This window comes from Nerophis ophidion, linkage group LG14 (genome assembly GCF_033978795.1).
Source record: "Nerophis ophidion isolate RoL-2023_Sa linkage group LG14, RoL_Noph_v1.0, whole genome shotgun sequence".
Lineage (NCBI taxonomy): Eukaryota > Metazoa > Chordata > Actinopteri > Syngnathiformes > Syngnathidae > Nerophis > Nerophis ophidion.
The window spans coordinates 3,422,626-3,442,736 of NC_084624.1; the positions used below are offsets into that span (position 1 = coordinate 3,422,626).

Sequence of the window (20,111 nt, forward strand, 5' to 3'; positions counted from 1 at the left end):
AGATTGGGAGGGGTTGCTATGTCCACATTTCCTTATTCGCTTCAGATAATCTAGGATGTTACAAAAAGACAGCCATTTTTTTACAAATACAAACGGAATGGAATAAACTCTTAACTGAAGTATGTATCACGTCCAAGAACCAGACCTTGAGTTGCAATGGAAAATCAACAAAAATCCAAAAACCGAATGAAAATTAGGTAAAACAAAGCAATACCTGTTTTTTTACTTGTTTTTGTGGTGAGGGCTTCTTTGGTACATTTTGTACATTAAATATAGAAAAAAACAATACAATTTAGGTCAGTCAATATATTCTAAACCAGGCATGGGCAATTATTTGGACTCGGGGGCCAAATTTAGAGAATAAAATGTGTCTGGGGGCCGGCATAACTGCTTTTTAGGATCTCTAATATAAAACCTCACAATACTGTCTGATTGAATGCTACAAAACGTTATGACAGACCGCCTTAAAAAAAAAGTAAGGGAATTTTACATTTTTCTATGAAGAATAAAACACTGAATATTGACCAAATATGAACGCCACACCCCCTTTCGATCGACATATTTTACAATCAAGTGAAACGCAACAAAAATGCAACAAACAGTGAAACATGAACGCAAAGGGTACAAAATAAACCCACCTAAAATTTAATACATCGGATATTTGCTGAATTTCCCCTAGGGATCAATAAAGTACTTTCTATTATATTCTATCATTAAGCTTTGGAAATTTGTTGTGAAAATCTCCTTCCGCGTCCGTAGAAACGCTTCCCGCCCACACTACTTGGTGCCTCGTCTGAGCTGTTGAGACGTAGATGACCATTGCAACTAATTAGATGACCATAGTAACTAATTAGATGACCATAGTAACTAATTAGATGACCATAGTAACTAATTAGAGGACCATAGTAACTAATTAGATGACCATAGTAACTAATTAGATGACCAAAGTAACTAATTAGATGACCATAGTAACTAATTAGAGGACCATAGTAACTAATTAGATGACCATAGTAACTAATTAGATGACCATAGTAACTAATTAGATGACCATAGTAACTAATTAGATGACCATAGTAACTAATTAGATGACCAAAGTAACTAATTAGATGACCATAGTAACTAATTAGAGGACCATAGTAACTAATTAGATGACCATAGTAACTAATTAGATGACCATAGTAACTAATTAGATGACCATAGTAACTGATTAGGTTACCATAGTAACTAGTATACCATCCATAAGCGCAGATTCCAAGCATTGAAATACTTAGTATAGTTGAAGACTTCCGGTCATTATAAAACATGAGTGCACATCATGATGGCAGCTACACTTTCCATCTTAAAGATCTAAAAAAAATATTTGGGAATGTCCGGCGGGCCAGATTGAAGAGCTCAACGGGCCACATGTGGTCCCCGGACCATAATTTGCCCATATCTGTTCTAAACTATCGAGAAAAAGCACCCAAAGCTTAGCTTTGTGTTATGAGTAACAAAGCAAATTAGTTTAATATTTAATGTATTCTTATTATTATTCTTTACTTACAGTATTATTCCATTAAGAAAACTTTTTGAGGGCTTGAGCACATCCAAAAACGTACCATATCTTGCAAGATATGAGTACACAGGATGCACGGAAATCATCAAAGACATATACAGATGCCATTTTGGTTTTCAGGTCCCATTTTTGGGAGATTTGGACCAGTTATTTTTTTGTATAATGTTTAATAGCAATATACAATGCGTGGAGGGCCAAAAAAACAAAGCACACTTTGGACAACCCTGCGCTCAAGAAAGCGTTCGCGTCAGGATTTCGCAGGCTTTTCTTGTGATTGTTGTCACCCAAAATGCCTGAAATTGTGGCAGCTTTTTCAGAAAGTTGCAATGTTTTGAGGCTTTTTTTTCTTTCAAAAATATTAAATCAATTAATGATTTTATGAATTTGTTAGCAATGTTTTAAGTGTTCCATTTAACCTTAACCTCAAAAAGCACAAGATTGCACAAATACTGTATTGATGTTGTACTCGTTTTATACAGCACACATTTAAAAGTACACAATACACGTAAGAGCTTAGTGTCAAATGTGTGTGCTGTTTTACTTCATTATTACTAATAAAAGACCCACTTTTATTCTTTAGCTTTTAACACTATGTGAGTTGTGTGGTCCTCTGTGTTTTTACAATTTTGATTTCTATTTATTGTTTCACTTGGTTTTACCCTTTAAAATAGTTTTAAATCATGTTTATTTTTATATTGCTTTTATATTGTGTTTGTATTTATTTAGTGTTTATTTTTATTCAGTCATTGGTGGAGCTAAGGATCATATTTTAATATCGTCTTTAATATTGTTGTGCAGCACTTTGGAAGCATTTCTGTTGTTTAACTCGTCATCTTTGTCAGCCATTTGTATGTTTAACTCTTGAAAAGTTTTTGTCAACCTTGAACATTCATTTTTGTTCTAAACACATTTACCTCCGCATATTTAAAATATTTGTCAACTGTTGAGAGCAAACTATCGTGGTCATTTTTTCTGGTAAATGAGAGACGACGACAGATTATTATCACACTTTAACATCTCTCACAAGTAGCATTGTAAATTAAAATCTCTTATTCGTCTTACCCTGGATAAGTAAACGTGAAATAAATACGTTAACACATGTAAACTAGAAACTAAATGCTTGTATACTTTATTACCCAGAAGGTTTAGCGTCACAGACAGAAACAGTAAGTAGGAGGGCAACCATTGCGCCGTTTGAGCGATAAAAAGTTGATATATTGTTACATGTTGTTCCGGCTTTGTCTACACAAGAAACAAACCTAAATTTTGATTAGACAGTTGACGTGGGCGTTCGAGCGCTGCATGGAGACAAATTCGATTGGTCAAAATGTGCAATGGGCATTGGACAAAGATGCAAAGCTTAACAAATTTCGCAAGTATGGGTTAGACCAGTGGTTCTCAAATGGGGTACTTGAAGGTATGCCAAGGGGTAAGTGATATCTTTATTAAATATTCTAAAATTAAAAACAATTCAAAAATCCTTTATAACTATAATCATTGAATAATACTCCAACAAAATATGAATGTAAGTTCATAAACTGTGAAAAGAAATACAACAATGCAATATTCAGTGTTGACAGCTAGATTTTTGTGGACATGTTCCATAAATATTGATGTTAAAGATTTTTATTTTGTGAAGAAATGTTTAGAATTAATTTCATGAATCCAGATGGATCTCTATTACAATCCCCACAGAGGGCACTTTAAGTTGATGATTACTTCTATGTGTAGAAATGTTTTATTTATAATTAAATCACTTGTTTATTTTTCAACAAGTTTTAGTTATTTTTATACCTTTTGTCCAAATAGTTCAAGAAAGACCACTACAAATGAGCAATATTTTGCACTGTTATACAATTTAATAAATCAGAAACTGATGACATAGTGCTGTATTTTACTTCTTTATCTCTTTTTTTCAACCAAAAATGCTTTACTCTGATTAGGGGGTACTTGAATTAAAAAAATGTTCACAGGGGGTACATCACTGAAAAAAGGTTAAGAACCACTGGGTTAGACTATAAAAATGGGAACCATTACCTCCCTGCTTGGCACTCAGCACCAATGGTTGGAATAGGGGGTTAAATCACCAAAATTATTAACGAGCGCAGCCACCACTGCTGCTCACTGCTCCCCTCACCTCCCAGGGGGTGGAACAAGGGGATGGGTCAAATACAGAGGGTAATTTCACCACACCTAGTGTGTGTGTGACTATCAGTGGTACTTTAACTTTAAATATGTTTGAATTGGTGCAATGGTGACTGAACAAGGCTTGAGGGTAAGGTTTTACTGGTTTTATGTTGAACTTTAAAAGCAAGTGACCAGAGGCAGAGTTCATCAGCCAAAGAAACAGCCGTGAGCGTGTCACTCCAGGCTGTCTCAGAGGTGACGGTTGTATTCCTCTGCGCAGGAGCACTTTGTTAAGTTGGCCTGGTAGTAAGGAGTGCAAGTGTGTGGAACTCAGTACCCGAGGAGGTTAAACTGGTCACAACTTACCAGGCTGTCACAAGAAAATGTAAATTGTGGCTTATCAACGCCTACAGCTGCCAGAACTAACAGATGAGCCTGTTTTGATGCCAAGATAAATGTTATGTTGTGACGTTGTATTTAAATTTTTTATCATATTGTATATGCATTGTGTGCTTTTTTTTCCTTTTTCTTTTAAACTGTACTTGTACCGCTTTTTTTTTTTTTTTTTTACAGCATGGACAGGGGACTACATATAAAAAGTAGCCTTCTGGCTAATTCCTGCTTTTTTTAACCATGTGTAGTCATGTGTTTTATGAAATTGCACGGTGGGACAGGGGTTAGTGCATGTGCCTCACAATACGAAGGTCCTGAGTAGTCCTGGGTTCAATCTCAGGTTCTGGATCTTTCTGTGTGGAGTTTGCATGTTCTCCCCAGGTAACGCGTGGGTTCCCTCCGGGTACTGCGGCTTCCTCCCACCGCCAAAAAATATGATTTGATTGGCAACACTAAAGTGTGTGAATGTTGTCTGTCTATCTGTGTTGGCCCAGCGATGTGGTGGCGACTTGTCCAGGGTGTACAGCTCCTTCCGCCTGAATGCAGCTGAGATAGGCTCCAGCGCCCTCCGCGACCCCAAAAGGGACAAGCGGTAGAAAATTGTTGGTCGGGTACTCCGGCTTCTTCCCACTTCCAAAAACATGCACCTGGGGATAGGTTGATTGGCAACACTAAATGGGCCCTAGTGTGTGAATGTTGTCTATCTGTGTTGGCCCTGCGGTGAGGTGGCGAATTGTCCAGGGTGTACACCGCCTTCCGCCCGAATGCAGCTGAGATAGGCTCCAGCGCCCCCCTCGACTCCAAAAATGGATGGATGGATGGCATTGTCCCCTTTGAAATAAACTATCCATCCATTGGGGCGGTATAGCTCAGTTGGTAGAGTGGCCGTGCCAGCAACTTGAGGGTTGCGGGTTCGATTCCCGCTTCCGCCATTCAGTCACTGCCGTTGTGTCCTTGGGCAAGACACTTTACTCACCTGCTCCCAGTGCCACCCACACTGGTTTAAATGTAACTTAGATATTGGGTTTCACTGTGTAAAGCGCTTTGAGTCACTAGAGAAAAGCACTATATAAATATAATTCACTAATATAATTCACATCCATCCATTTTCTACCGCTTGTCCCTTTTGGGGTAACGCGCGCCTATCTCAGCTGCATTCGGGCGGTAGGCGGGGTACACCCTGAACAAGTCGCCGCCTCATCGCAGGGCCAACACAGAGAGACAGACAACATTCACATCCATCCATTTTCTACCGCTTATTCCCTTTCGGGGTCGCGGGGGGCGCTGGCGCCTATCTCAGCTACAATCGGGCGTAAGGCAGGGTACACCCTGGACAAGTCGCCACCTTATCGCAGGGCCAACACAGATACTCACATTCACACACTAGGGCCCATTTAGTGTTGCCAATCAACCTATCCCCAGGTGCATGTCTTTGGAGGTGGGAGGGGCCTATCCCCAGGTGCATGTCTTTGGAGGTGGGAGGGGCCTATTCCCAGGTGCATGTCTTTGGAGGTGGGAGGAAGCCGGAATACCCGGAGGGAACCCACGCATTCACGGGGAGAACATGCAAACTCCACACAGAAAGATCCCGAGCCTGGATTTGAACCCAGGACTGCAGGAACTTCGTATTGTGAGGCAGACGCACTAACCCCTCTGCCACCGTGAAGCCCACAACATTCACACATTAGGGCCAATTTTAGTGTTGCCAATCAACCTATCCCCAGGTTTATGTTTATGGAAGTGGGAGGAAGCCGGAGTACCCGGAGGGATCCCACGCGGTCACGGGGAGAACATTCAAACTCCACACAGAAAGATCCCGAGTCCGGGATCAAACTCAGGACTACTCAGGACCTTTGTATTGTGAGGCATATGCACTAACTAATCTAATCTAATGCTAGAGGAAGAGTATTTTAGAGTGTTTAAATTTAGTATTTATTCAAAAATGTGCATAGATCAAAGGTGAGATGACAGTCCAAGTTCTAAGAGTGTGCACGCAATCTTAAACCTCCCCCCATGTTATAAAACAGCGAGAAAGGAAAAGAAAGCCAAGCTTTTGCAGGCCTAATCAATGGCGTGCGAGGCCTTGCAGCAAAACAAATCATCAATAGGCTCTGGTCAATGGCAACCTTTCACCCCAGGCCCGTGAAATAGGAAGCAGTGATTTTGGCATGAGCGTGACGGCAGTGTGTGTGTTTGTATCCTCGCCAGAGAGAGGAGAGGATTGGGGAGGGGAAGATGGGAGCAGCTTTTGCCTGGGATGTAACCGGGGCCCAACAGGCGCTGCTGCAGTGCCCGGGGAAGATCCACCGCCGGCTGCCTGGATATCGTGTGCGCGTCTTACTCATGTCGGAAAGAAGTAGGAGGTGGGAGACACGGCGGGTCGTGTTTGTTTGAAATGCGGCTGTGGAACACTCACTCTGCGTTGAAGCCGTTGACGTGGAGAATCCTCATCTGCTTCACAATGGTGCTTTTTCCAGACTCTCCAGCCCCTTCGCACACATAAGAAAGGGGGGAAAAAAGAAATGACATGTAAGAGCAGCGCAGAGAGTGTTTTTTGTGTTAAAATAGCAGCGTTTTGGGAGCTGATTTGCAGTATTGAGGCTTCCATCAACGTCCAGAAGCCATGACAAGCTAGCAGCCGCTGTCAGACGTGCAGGGGAGGGGGGTTGACTCGCATTTCATCATCCAGACCAGCCTTACCCAGCAATAAGAGCCTGTGTGTGGCTTTGTACGCTTGTCTCTCCTTCTGCAACTGCTTCTCGATCTTTTTATTCGCCTCTCGCTGAGCCTTCTCGTCGATGCGTTGGTCTTCAGTCTTGCTGTTGCCCAAACAACCCATCTTCCGTCGCCAGGAAAATAAAAAAAATAAACAATAAAAAAACAACAGCGATGCCCGGCTTGAGAAATGATGACGGAATGAATCGAGTGTTTTGACCCAAAAGAAAAAAAAAAAAAAAAGGAATAATCTCTTGTCTGAGAGGCTTCTCGGGCGAGGGAGGAATCCGTTCCCCGTTACGATTCCGCTATTAACCGCAGCCGAGCGTCATCCACTCCGCCTGGTGGTGTACGAAGCAGGCGAGAAAGGAGGAGGAAGGGGGGCCGAAAGACTAAGATGGCAGACTGGGAATGTGATAAAAAAAAAGTAGAAAAATAAAAAGGAGAGAGGGCAGGCCTTTGTAATGTCGGTGAATCCTCGCCCGCCGCTGGCGTCTGCGGCCCCGCTCTCACTCAGCACTGCCTCTCGCTGTCTGGCTGTGGCGCCAGGAAGTAGCCGCGGCCCGTGGAAGGGGGGAAAGAACACAAAAGCGCGCTAAAGCGTTACATTAACCAGCCAGCAGCTACACGGCGCTTTCAAACCCGAAGCGACAGGAGCCATTCCGCATTTTAGTCCCTCCGCTGTGCTGCTGCCGCCGCCGCCGCTACACTAGTCGGCGGAGGGGAGGAAACCTGGCCGCCTCTGTAACCGCTGCCTGACAGGAGGGGCGTGGTCTGCTGACTCCAACTGGAAACCCGCTCCGGTGCCGGGATTTACCACCGTCTACTGCGTTTAAAACCCGTTCAGCGAACGCCTCTCTTCGTCCCAGTAACACAAGCAGTAGGCCCCGACTTCTGCTTAAAAAAAAAAAAAAACACCGTCGTGGTGGTCCTTGAACGCCCCTCACTTCCGGGGAAAAGAAGCGAAGCGCCGCCCTCTGCTGCGGGTAGAAACTACAATCATGGTGGTCGATGGACGTCGCAGACATATGACGCTGCTATTAAAGCAGGGTCTCAGACACAAGGCCCGCGGGCCTATTAATTACCTAGGAATACATAGCACTAAAAATCTAAACTCTAGATCGGTATTGAACTTCAATCCAATTGTAGAAAAAACTAAGAAAAGATTTAACCAATGGCTACAGAAAGATTTATCCTTAAAAGGCAGAACCTTACTTTCCAAAGCAGAAGGTATCTCCAGGCTGACGTATGCAGCTATTTCTTTACATGTTAACCAAAAAATATGTAAAACTATTGACAAAATACTGCTTGACTTTATTTGGAAAAACAAAATTCATTATATTAAGAAATCTGTTATAATGAACAATTACAATCAGGGTGGTCTAAACTTTCTTCACCTTTAAAATTAATTGGATAAGACACTACTTGAAAGACCCTACCTCAATTTGGAACTTTATTTCTCATCATGTATTCTCTAACCTTGGAGGCCTAAAACTTTTGCTATTGTGTAATTATAACATTGACAGGATTCCTGTTGCACTCTCAAACTTCCACAAACAAGCCCTTCTAGCATGCTCTCTTTTATACAAGCACCATCTTTCACCTACCAAATATTTCATCTACAACAATAAAGACATTGGTTTAACAATAACATTATTTTAGTGAGTCAGCTTTTCAATAAGGAAGGTCAACTTTTTAATTACCAATAATTTCTCAACCAATTTAAGATACCTGTGACTCCCAAACAATTTGCTATTGTATTTGATGCCATTCCAACAGGTGTTGTTATGTTGTACATTCCAACACCTGTTATTATGTTGTACATTCCAACACCTGTTATTATGTTGTACATTCCAACACCTGTTATTATGTTGTACATTCCAACACCTGTTATTATGTTGTACTTTCCAACACCTGTTATTATGTTGTACATTCCAACACCTGTTGTTATGTTGTACATTCCAACACCTGTTGTTATGTTGTACATTCCAACACCTGTTATTATGTTGTACATTCCAACACCTGTTATTATGTTGTACATTCCAACACCTGTTATTATGTTGTACATTCCAACACCTGTTATTATGTTGTACATTCCAACACCTGTTATTATGTTGTACATTCCAACACCTGTTGTTATGTTGTACATTCCAACACCTGTTATTATGTTGTACATTCCAACAGGTGTTATTATGTTGTACATTCCAACACCTGTTATTATGTTGTACATCCCAACAGGTGTTATTATGTTGTACATTCCAACACCTGTTATTATGTTGTACATCCCAACAGGTGTTATGTTGTACATTCCAACACCTGTTATTATGTTGTACATTCCAACACCTGTTATGTTGTACATTCCAACAGGTGTTATTATGTTGTACATTCCAACACCTGTTATTATGTTGTACATCCCAACAGGTGTTATTATGTTGTACATTCCAACACCTGTTATTATGTTGTACATTCCAACAGGTGTTATTATGTTGTACATCCCAACACCTGTTATTATGTTGTACATCCCAACACCTGTTATTATGTTGTACATTCCAACACCTGTTATTATGTTGTACATCCCAACAGGTGTTGTTATGTTGTACATCCCAACACCTGTTATGTTGTACATTCCAACACCTGTTATTATGTTGTACATCCCAACAGGTGTTATTATGTTGTACATTCCAACACCTGTTATTATGTTGTACATCCCAACAGGTGTTATTATGTTGTACATTCCAACACCTGTTATTATGTTGTACATTCCAACACCTGTTATTATGTTGTACATTCCAACAGGTGTTATTATGTTGTACATTCCAACACCTGTTATTATGTTGTACATTCCAACACCTGTTATTATGTTGTACATTTCAACACCTGTTATTATGTTGTACATCCCAACACCTGTTATTATGTTGTACATTCCAACACCTGTTATTATGTTGTACATCCCAACAGGTGTTATTATGTTGTACATTCCAACACCTGTTATTATGTTGTACATCCCAACAGGTGTTACTATGTTGTACATTCCAACACCTGTTATTATGTTGTACATTCCAACATCTGTTATTATGTTGTACATCCCAACAGGTGTTATTATGTTGTACATTCCAACACCTGTTATTATGTTGTACATTCCAACAGGTGTTATTATGTTGTACATCCCAACACCTGTTATTATGTTGTACATTCCAACACCTGTTATGTTGTACATTCCAACAGGTGTTATTATGTTGTACATTCCAACACCTGTTATTATGTTGTACATTCCAACACCTGTTATTATGTTGTACATTCCAACACCTGTTATTATGTTGTACATTCCAACAACTGTTATTATGTTGTACATTCCAACACCTGGTATTATGTTGTACATTCCAACACCTGTTATTATGTTGTACATCCCAACACGTGTTATTATGTTGTACATCCCAACAGGTGTTATGTTGTACATCCCAACAGGTGTTATTATGTTGTACATTCCAACAGGTGTTATTATGTTGTACATTCCAACACCTGTTATTATGTTGTACATCCCAACAGGTGTTATTATGTTGTACATCCCAACAGGTGTTATTATGTTGTACATCCCAACAGGTGTTATTATGTTGTACATCCCAACAGGTGTTATGGTGTACATTCCAACACCTGTTATTATGTTGTACATCCCAACAGGTGTTATTATGTTGTACATCCCAACAGGTGTTATTATGTTGTACATTCCAACACCTGTTATTATGTTGTACATTCCAACAGGTGTTATTATGTTGTACATCCCAACACCTGTTATTATGTTGTACATTCCAACACCTGTTATGTTGTACATTCCAACAGGTGTTATTATGTTGTACATTCCAACACCTGTTATTATGTTGTACATTCCAACACCTGTTATTATGTTGTACATTCCAACACCTGGTATTATGTTGTACATTCCAACACCTGTTATTATGTTGTACATTCCAACACCTGTTATTATGTTGTACATTCCAACACCTGTTATTATGTTGTACATTCCAACACCTGTTATTATGTTGTACATTCCAACACCTGGTATTATGTTGTACATTCCAACACCTGTTATTATGTTGTACATCCCAACACGTGTTATTATGTTGTACATCCCAACAGGTGTTATTATGTTGTACATTCCAACAGGTGTTATTATGTTGTACATCCCAACAGGTGTTATTACAGTATGTTGTACATCCCAACAGGTGTTATTATGTTGTACATCCCAACAGGTATTATTATGTTGTACATCCCAACAGGTGTTATGTTGTACATTCCAACACCTGTTATTATGTTGTACATTCCAACACCTGTTATGTTGTACATTCCAACACCTGTTATGTTGTACATTCCAACAGGTGTTATTATGTTGTACATTCCAACACCTGTTATTATGTTGTACATTCCAACAGGTATTATTATGTTGTACATTCCAACACCTGTTATTATGTTGTACATTCCAACAGGTGTTATTATGTTGTACATTCCAACACCTGTTATTATGTTGTACATCCCAACACGTGTTATTATGTTGTACATCCCAACAGGTGTTATGTTGTACATCCCAACAGGTGTTATTATGTTGTACATTCCAACACCTGTTATTATGTTGTACATCCCAACAGGTGTTATTATGTTGTACATTCCAACAGGTGTTATTATGTTGTACATCCCAACACCTGTTATTATGTTGTACATTCCAACACCTGTTATTATGTTGTACATTCCAACAGGTGTTATTATGTTGTACATTCCAACACCTGTTATTATGTTGTACATCCCAACAGGTGTTATTATGTTGTACATCCCAACAGGTGTTATGTTGTACATCCCAACAGGTGTTATGTTGTACATCCCAACAGGTGTTATTATGTTGTACATTCCAACAGGTGTTATGTTGTACATTCCAACAGGTGTTATTATGTTGTACATTCCAACAGGTGTTATTATGTTGTACATCCCAACAGGTGTTATTATGTTGTACATCCCAACAGGTGTTATTATGTTGTACATCCCAACAGGTGTTATTATGTTGTACATTCCAACACCTGTTATTATGTTGTACATTCCAACACCTGTTATTATGTTGTACATCCCAAAAGGGGTTATTATGTTGTACATTCCAACAGGTGTTATTATGTTGTACATCCCAACAGGTGTTATTATGTTGTACATCCCAACAGGTGTTATTATGTTGTACATCCCAACAGGTGTTATTATGTTGTACATCCCAACAGGTGTTATTATGTTGTACATTCCAACAGGTGTTATTATGTTGTACATCCCAACAGGTGTTATTATGTTGTACATTCCAACAGGTGTTATTATGTTGTACATCCCAACAGGTGTTATTATGTTGTACATCCCAACAGGTGTTATTATGTTGTACATCCCAACAGGTGTTATTATGTTGTACATCCCAACAGGTGTTATTATGTTGTACATCCCAACAGGTGTTATTATGTTGTACATTCCAACAGGTGTTATTATGTTGTAGATGGCTTACACACCTCCTCTTTCTGCTGTAAACATTGTGAATGATCCACTTGAGACTCCTGTGGGGAAACTTTGCTTTGATCAAAAAAATAACAGAAAAATCCGCAGCTTATTCCAAAATGATTGTGTGTCTGTCTCCTATGTCATTTCCTTATGGAATAATGTTGTAAATGACATGTGTTGGGTCAAAACGTGGTCCCTTCCTAACAGGTATTTACTTCCCAACAAAGTCAAAGAGATATCATTTAAAATCATCCATCGCTATTACCCTGTAAAGACTGTGATGGTCAGATGCAAGAAGGACATTGATGTTACCTGCACCTTTTGTAACATGCACCCACAGACTGTCAACCACTTGTTTTATACTTGTGAAAACACTCCATCACTATGGCAGGCATCTGTCGCTTCATCCTGGACATTTGTGCTTTACTTTAAATATGTGATTTTTGGTTTTACACTGTATGAACAAAAATTTGAAAAGGAATTCTACCTTTGCAACCTCATTTTATTGGCTAAGTTTTATACTCATAAATGTCCATCCATTTTCTACCGCTTATTCCCTTTCAGGGTCGCGGGGGGCGCTGGCGCCTATCTCAGCTACAATCGGGCGGAAGGCAGCGTACATCCTGGACAAGTCGCCTCCTCATCACAGGGCCAACACAGATAGACAGACAACATTCACACACTAGGGACCATTTAGTGTTGCCAATAAACCTATCACCAGGTGCATGTCTTTGGAGGTGGGAGGGGCCTATCCCCAGGTGCATGTCTTTGGAGGTGGGAGGGGCCTATCCCCAGGTGCATGTCTTTGGAAGTGGGAGGAAGCCGGAGTACCCGGAGGGAACCCACACATTCACGGGGAGAACATGCAAACTCTACACAGAAAGATCCCGAGCCTGGGATTGAACTCAGGACTACTCAGGACCTTCGTATTGTGAGGCAGACGCACTAACCCCTCTGCCACCGTGAAGCCCGTTTTCATAAATGTAAGTTTCTTAATACCCATCCTATCTTTTGTGTCTTTAAAAAAGATCTGGAACTTTACATTAAAACACTCTCTACCTCTAACAACAAAAAAAGCTGTGAAAACGATGATGCTGTGTTCCAAATTGAAGTTGTTTGATGAATCTGAATAAGCCTATGGCTTTGCATTTTGTTTATTATATATATATATATATATATATATATATATATATATATATATATATATATATTTTTTTTTTGTATTCTATTTTTATTATTTTGAACTTACAACCCCCTGGCGTTGTTTTGTACTGTTTTCATAATGTTTTATAATGTTTCATATTGTTGTTTGACTTACTGTTTGTAATTGTTGAAATTTATAAATAAACCTTTAAAAAAACACAAGGCCCGCGGGCCAACTGCAGCCCGCCAGACGTTATTTTGCGGCCCCCACTTTAAAGGCCTACTGAAACCTACTGTCAAGCAAAATAAGTGCTTGCTGCGAAATAAGTGCCCAAGCGTGTCGGGGCATATATTTAGCGCCTTAAGTGCTAAATATATGCCCACCCCTTTGTATACAGTGTGTATGGGACGACTTGCCAAATAATTGCACCTGTGGCTTTAGTGAGAGTGCATACCAGGTACACTCATTAGTTAAACTTGGATTTGCTGATATTGTTAGCTAAAAGAAAAACCGTAACCCTAATCAAATATTCACTCTTGCTAAATCACTACTAGGACGGTCTCTCTCTCACTACACACACCTTGGTTGCTCAATGACGCCGCCCTGCCAAAAAACTGCCCGCCGCACTGGACTGCACACACCCCCCCTGAGCACTTATTTCACTGGGCACAAATTTGGCGTGACACCACTACTAGTCTGATAGTTTATATATCAATGATGAAATATTAACATTGCAACACATGACAATACGGCCTTTTTAGTTTACTAAATTGCAATTTTTAATTTCCCGCGGAGTTTCTTGTTGAAAACGTCACGGAATGATGACTCGTGACGTCACGGACTGTCAGGAAATATTAGCGCAGCACCATTTGCAGCTAAAAGTCGTCTCTTTTCATTGCGCAATTAAACAGTATTCTGGACATCTGTGTTGCTGAATCTTTTGCAATGTGTTCAATTAATAATGGAGAAGTCAAAGCAGAAAGATGGAGGTGGGAAGCTTTTAGCCTTTAGCCACACAAACACACGGTGTTTCCTTGTTTAAAATTCCTGTAGGTGAAGCTTTACTATGGATCAGAGCGGTCAAGCAAACATGGATCCCGACCACTTGTCAACCGGCAGGTTTCGGTGAGAAAATTGTGGTGAAAAGTCGCCTCTTACCGGAGATCTGTGGAGTTTGCGCCATCCTTGTATCTGCCGTCGACTTTCCTCAGACACTGGCCTCAACACACCCGTGGACACACCCCTCCGACTATCAGGTACTATTTAATCTCACTAAAACACTAGCAACACAATAGAAAGATAAGGGATTTCCCAGAATTATCCTAGTAAATGTGTCTAAAAACATCTGAATCCATCCCAATGCAATCGCATTTTTTTTTAACTTTATTTTTTTATTTTCTAGTCCTTCGCTATCAATATCATCATCCACAAATATTTCATCCTCACTCAAATTAATGGGGAAATTGTCGCTTTCTTGGTCCAAATAGGTCTTGCTGCTGGAGGCTCCCATTATAAAGAATGTGAGGATTTGAGGAGCCCTCACACTTGTGACATCATCGTCTGCTACTTCCGGTACAGGCAAGGCTTTTTTATTAGCGACCAAAAGTTGCAAACTTTATCATTGATGTTTTCTACTAAATCCTTTCAGCAAAAATATGGCAATATGGGTAAATGATGAAGTATGACACACAGAATGGACCTGCTATCCCCGTTCAAATAAGAACATCTCATTTCAGTAGGCCTTTAAAGTGAAAGTTTAATGTTAGTGCGGCCCGCAAGTTTTATATGAATGGTGCTTGACAGCGTCGTGTTATTTGGGTTCAAAATGGCTCTTTCAACGTTCTAGGTTGCCTACCCCTGCGTTAGTGGAAAAGCAGCAAATGAGTGAAAGCAACAATGACGTTGCCATGGAGACGAGGGGTTTCTTACGTCACACTGCGACACCTGTCCGTCAGTAATAACAGTCCCCGATAACCTGGACCAATTCAAACCGTTATTTGTTTTTATTTTATTGTTTAAAGGCCTACTGAAATGAGATGTTCTTATTTAAACGGGGATAGCAGGTCCATTCTATGTGTCATACTTCATCATTTCACCATAATGTCATATTTTTGCTGAAAGGATTTAGTAGAGAACATCCACGATAAAGTTCTCAACTTTTGGTCGCTAATAAAAAAGCCTTGCCTGTACCGGAAGTAGCAGACGATGTGCGCGTGATGTCACGGGTTGTGGAGCTCCTCACATCTGAACATTGTTTATAATCATGGCCACCAGCAGAGAGAGCGATTCGGACTGAGAAAGCGACGATTTCCCCATTAATTTGAGCGAGGATGAAAGATTTGTGGATGAGGAAATTTAGAGTGAAGGACTAGAAGAAAAAATAAAGGTGATTGCAGTGAGAGCGATTCAGATGTTTTTAGACACATTTACTAGGATAATTCTGGGAAATCCCTTATCTGCTTATTGTGTTGCTAGTGTTTTAGTGAGTTAAATAGTACCTGATAGTCGGAGCGGTGTGGCCACGGGTGTGTTGACGAGTGTGTTAAAGGGAGTGTTGAGGGAAGTCATGAAGAAGCTGCAGCAGGACAGAAGCTCTGCTGATCTCCGGTAAGAGGCGACTTATTACCACAATTTTCGGGTAGTCGGGATCCATGTTCGCTTGACCGCTCTGATCCATAGTAAAGCTTCACCTCCGGGAATTTTAAACAGGGAATCACCGTGTGTTTGTGTGGCTAAAGGCTAAAAGCTTCCCACCTCCATCTTTCTACTTTGACGTCTCCATTATTAATTGAACAAATTGCAAAAGATTCAGCAACACAGATGTCCAGAATACTGTGTAATTATGCGATGAAAAGAGACAACTTTTAGCCGTAAGTGGTGCTGGGCTAATATGTCCCCTCCAACCAATAACGTCACAAACAAGCGTCATCATTCCGCGACGTTTTCAACAGGACACTTCACGGGAAATTTAAAATTGCAATTCAGTAAACTAAAGCGGGCGTATTGGCATGTGTTGCAATGTTAATATTTCATCATTGATATATAAACTATCAGACTGCGTGGTCGCTAGTAGTGGCTTTCAGTAGGCCTTTAATTTGCATCGCCTCACACGATGAACACTACATATATTTCTATATGACGCCGGATAACACTCCGGGAGCCGTCTCTTTTTTGCACTCGCTATCCAGGTACTTTCCCGGCCGGCTATTATACGACCGCCATGTTGCTGTCGGGAGGAAAAGTGGAACGTCACACATTGCGGGAATAACATTATTCTCCATGCGTGGGCTAAATACAAATATATTCCACAACCCCAAACATGTCTTTTTTCAAAGCCTGCAGTGAAGAGAAAGGTTAGTGATGAGCAAAGACAATTCCAGGAAAAGTGGGAGATGCAATATTTCTTAGTTGAGCACAGGGACACCCCGACGTGTCTTATTTGCACAGAGAAAGTTGAATACAATTTGAAACGTCATTATACAACTAGACATGTTGAGGAGTATGCAACATTTTTTTGAAGAAATGTTTTCTTGCAGCCCAGCCTCACCCAGACTCTGCATCCAGTGGCCCCCAGGTGAAGTGAGTTTGAGACCCCTGTATTAAAGAATACCAATAGTGGTGGTAAACAGACGTCTAGCCACGGCGGTCCATTAAAGCAGTGGTTCTCAACCTTCTTTCAGTGATGTACCCCCTCTGAACATTTCTTTAATTCAAGTACCCCCTAATCCAGACATGTCCAAAGTGCGGCCCGAGGGCCATTTGTGGCCCCCAGCTAATTTACTAATGGCCCCCGGCCCATTCTAAAACATACTATAATAACAATTTCAAACATAAAAGAGTAAACAGTGACATGTAACAAGAAAAAGTTGCAGTGTTGAGACTAATAACACAAAGCTGCCATGTGGACTGTTATTGACCTGCTGAAGGCTCCAATTACTTCACTGGAACTATTTCACTTTACAATATTTTGGGGGGATAATATTGCATATTTTGTGCAAAACAAAGTTTCCTTTCACAAAAAGGGCATCAAACAAACAAAAATGTATGAAAAAAATTATAAAATCTCATAAGAGATCTACAGACTTAAGCGTTAAAAGTAAAAATATATAAATATACATTTGGCTTATTTTCAACACTTATTCTTTTTTTATTGTTATAAATTATTGACCTATTTAGGGTTCCAATTACTTCACGTCAAATATTCCACTTTGAAATGTTTTGGGGGAAAATGTTGCATACTTTGTGTATTGCCATATAATAAGGGTTTTGATATAAAGGCCATAAATATACAAAACTAATTTAAAAAAATGTTATAACAACAGACAGACCTGAAGTTGATCTCGAGATTCAATCGTTAAATTATAAAATAATAATTTATGACTTATTTCTAGGAGACCTTTGATCAAACTTGAGGAAAGCCATAAAGGTAAAAAAACAACAACTATTGTATTGTTTTTAAAAAAGAAAAATATCACAATGGCCCCCGCATACTTTGATTTTTCAGTCTGCGGTCCTCAGTGGAAAAAGTTTGGACACCCCAGCCCTAATCAGAACAAAGCATTTTTGGTTGAAAAAAAGAGATAAAGAAGTAAAATACAGCACTATGTCATCACTTTCTGATTATTAAATTGTATAACAGTGCAAAATATTGCTCATTTGTAGTGGTCTTTCTTCAACTATTTGGAAAAATATAATAAAATAACTAAAAGCTTGTTGAAAAATAAACAAGTGATTGAATGATAAATACAGATTTCTCCACATAGAAGTAATCATCAACTTAAAGTGCCCTCTTTGGGATTGTAATAGAGATCCATCTGGATTCATCAACTTACTTCTAAACCATTTCTCACAAAAAAGAAATCTTTAACATCAATATTTATGGAACATGTCCACAAAAAATCTAGCTTTTAACAACTGAATATTGCATTTCTTTTCACAGTTTATGAACTTACATTCATATTTTGTTGAAGTATTATTCAATAAATATGTTCATAAGGATTTTTGAATTGTTGCTATTTTTAGAATATTCAAAAAAAAAAAATCTCCCGTACCCCTTGGCATACCTTCAAGTACCCCCATTTGAGAACCACTGCCTTAAAGCACATCTTCGTGAGAAGTATGGAGGTACAATTAAATATATTTAAATATCAAACATCCAACACACTTAATTAAATATATTTAAATATCAAACATCCAACACACTTAATTAAATATATTTAAATATCAAACATCCAAACACACTTAACAGCCAAGTCACAACATGAAACTGCCCCACACTACCCTCTGGTGGTCAGAAGAAGTAATGCAAGCAGGTGGTTTTCACCGTCTTGGTTCAGTCTTCGGACTTTTCCAGAATTGTTTGAGGTGCACCTCCAAATTTGCACCACTTAATTGACATTGTAAGGCACCATTGTTTTTATATATTTTTATGAGGGGGGAAAAATATGAATTTTTTTCATTGCAGAAGTATACAGAACGCAAACTATAATCTGTTACCTCTAGAACAAGCCTGGGCATTCATTTTGACTCGGGGAGCCACATTTAGAGAAAAAAATTGTCTGGGGCCGTATAAAACATCACAATAATGTCTGAATTAAATGCTAAAAATGTTATGACGGACCGCCTTAAAACACGGTATGGAATTTTTAAATTGTTCTATGAAGGATAAAACACTGAATATTGACAACATATTGGGGGTACGCGTACCCCCGTTTGAGAACCACTTGACTTATGGAGTACATTGTGAATAAATTGAGAACAAGAAGTGAACAAACGTTTTGACAACTGCAATGTAGAGGAAAATGAATTGATTAACATGAACCCCGAATTAAACAAGTTAAAAACACTTATTGGGGTTTTACCATTTAGTGGTCAGTTGTACAGAATATGTACTGTACTGTGCAATCTAATAATAAAAGTATCAATCAATCAAAAAGGGGAAGGACTTCTTCCTACATTAAGCCCTTCCTCTTTATAAAACATTGCAGTTTGAATAATGCTAGCTTGGTTTGTTAAGAGTGCCTTGGTTTTTATCTATAGAGAATGTTTTTATGTACATTGTTCAATAAAAAAAAAAAAATGACAACAGCAAGAAAAAAAAGGGGTAAAAAATAAACTAGTTTTTGGGTCTAAATGACGCCATACAAGCCTAAATATTTACAGCTTGAAATTATTGAGAGTGTCTTGTTATTTTTGTATATTGACAATAGGTTTTTATGTACATTGTTCAATAAATGAATAAAAAATACAAAAGGAGCTCGGCGTAGCTAGTAGCATTAGCCCTTCTTTATAAAACATCCTAGGTGCAGTTTGGGCTCGGACACAGCGTAAAAGGTAAGAAATGATAGATTTATTTAACGAATAACACAGACTTAGTCAAAACAAACCGAACTAGCATGTAAGCTAGGAAAGAACAAAAGGCGCCAGCATGGAAGCCAGGGAAAAAACAGGCTAAGAACAGAAACACTTGTGCTAGGCAGAAAAGGCAAAACAAAGAGCACTAGCATGAGAGCTAGGGAAACAAACACGGGAATAGCGTGGAAGATAACAAGTACAACACAGATTTACCAGAAACAGGGAGGAGCGTCGTCACTTGTCGTGGGTAACAAAAGCTAGGATGCGAGGTCCAAACAACGGAAAAGGCAGGCTTAAATAAGGGACAGT

The 20,111-nt window shown here is 39.4% G+C and overlaps 1 protein-coding gene across 2 annotated transcripts in view; it reads right to left on the minus strand.

Annotated features, from left to right (window-relative positions):
• Positions 1-20,111, minus strand: part of gnal (guanine nucleotide binding protein (G protein), alpha activating activity polypeptide, olfactory type) — a 149,506-nt gene that overhangs the window by 119,847 nt on the left and 9,548 nt on the right. Inside the window, exons 1-2 of one of the 2 annotated variants that reach the window (XM_061919632.1) lie at positions 6,776-7,587; positions 6,492-6,564 (exon numbers count right to left, since the gene is read on the minus strand). In XM_061919632.1, the coding sequence (XP_061775616.1) occupies positions 6,492-6,564; positions 6,776-6,914 (212 nt within the window). In that variant the 5' untranslated portion in view covers positions 6,915-7,587. Of the gene's footprint in view, positions 1-6,491; positions 6,565-6,775; positions 7,588-20,111 lie in introns of those variants that run through there. The other variant, XM_061919631.1, reaches the window with a different exon arrangement.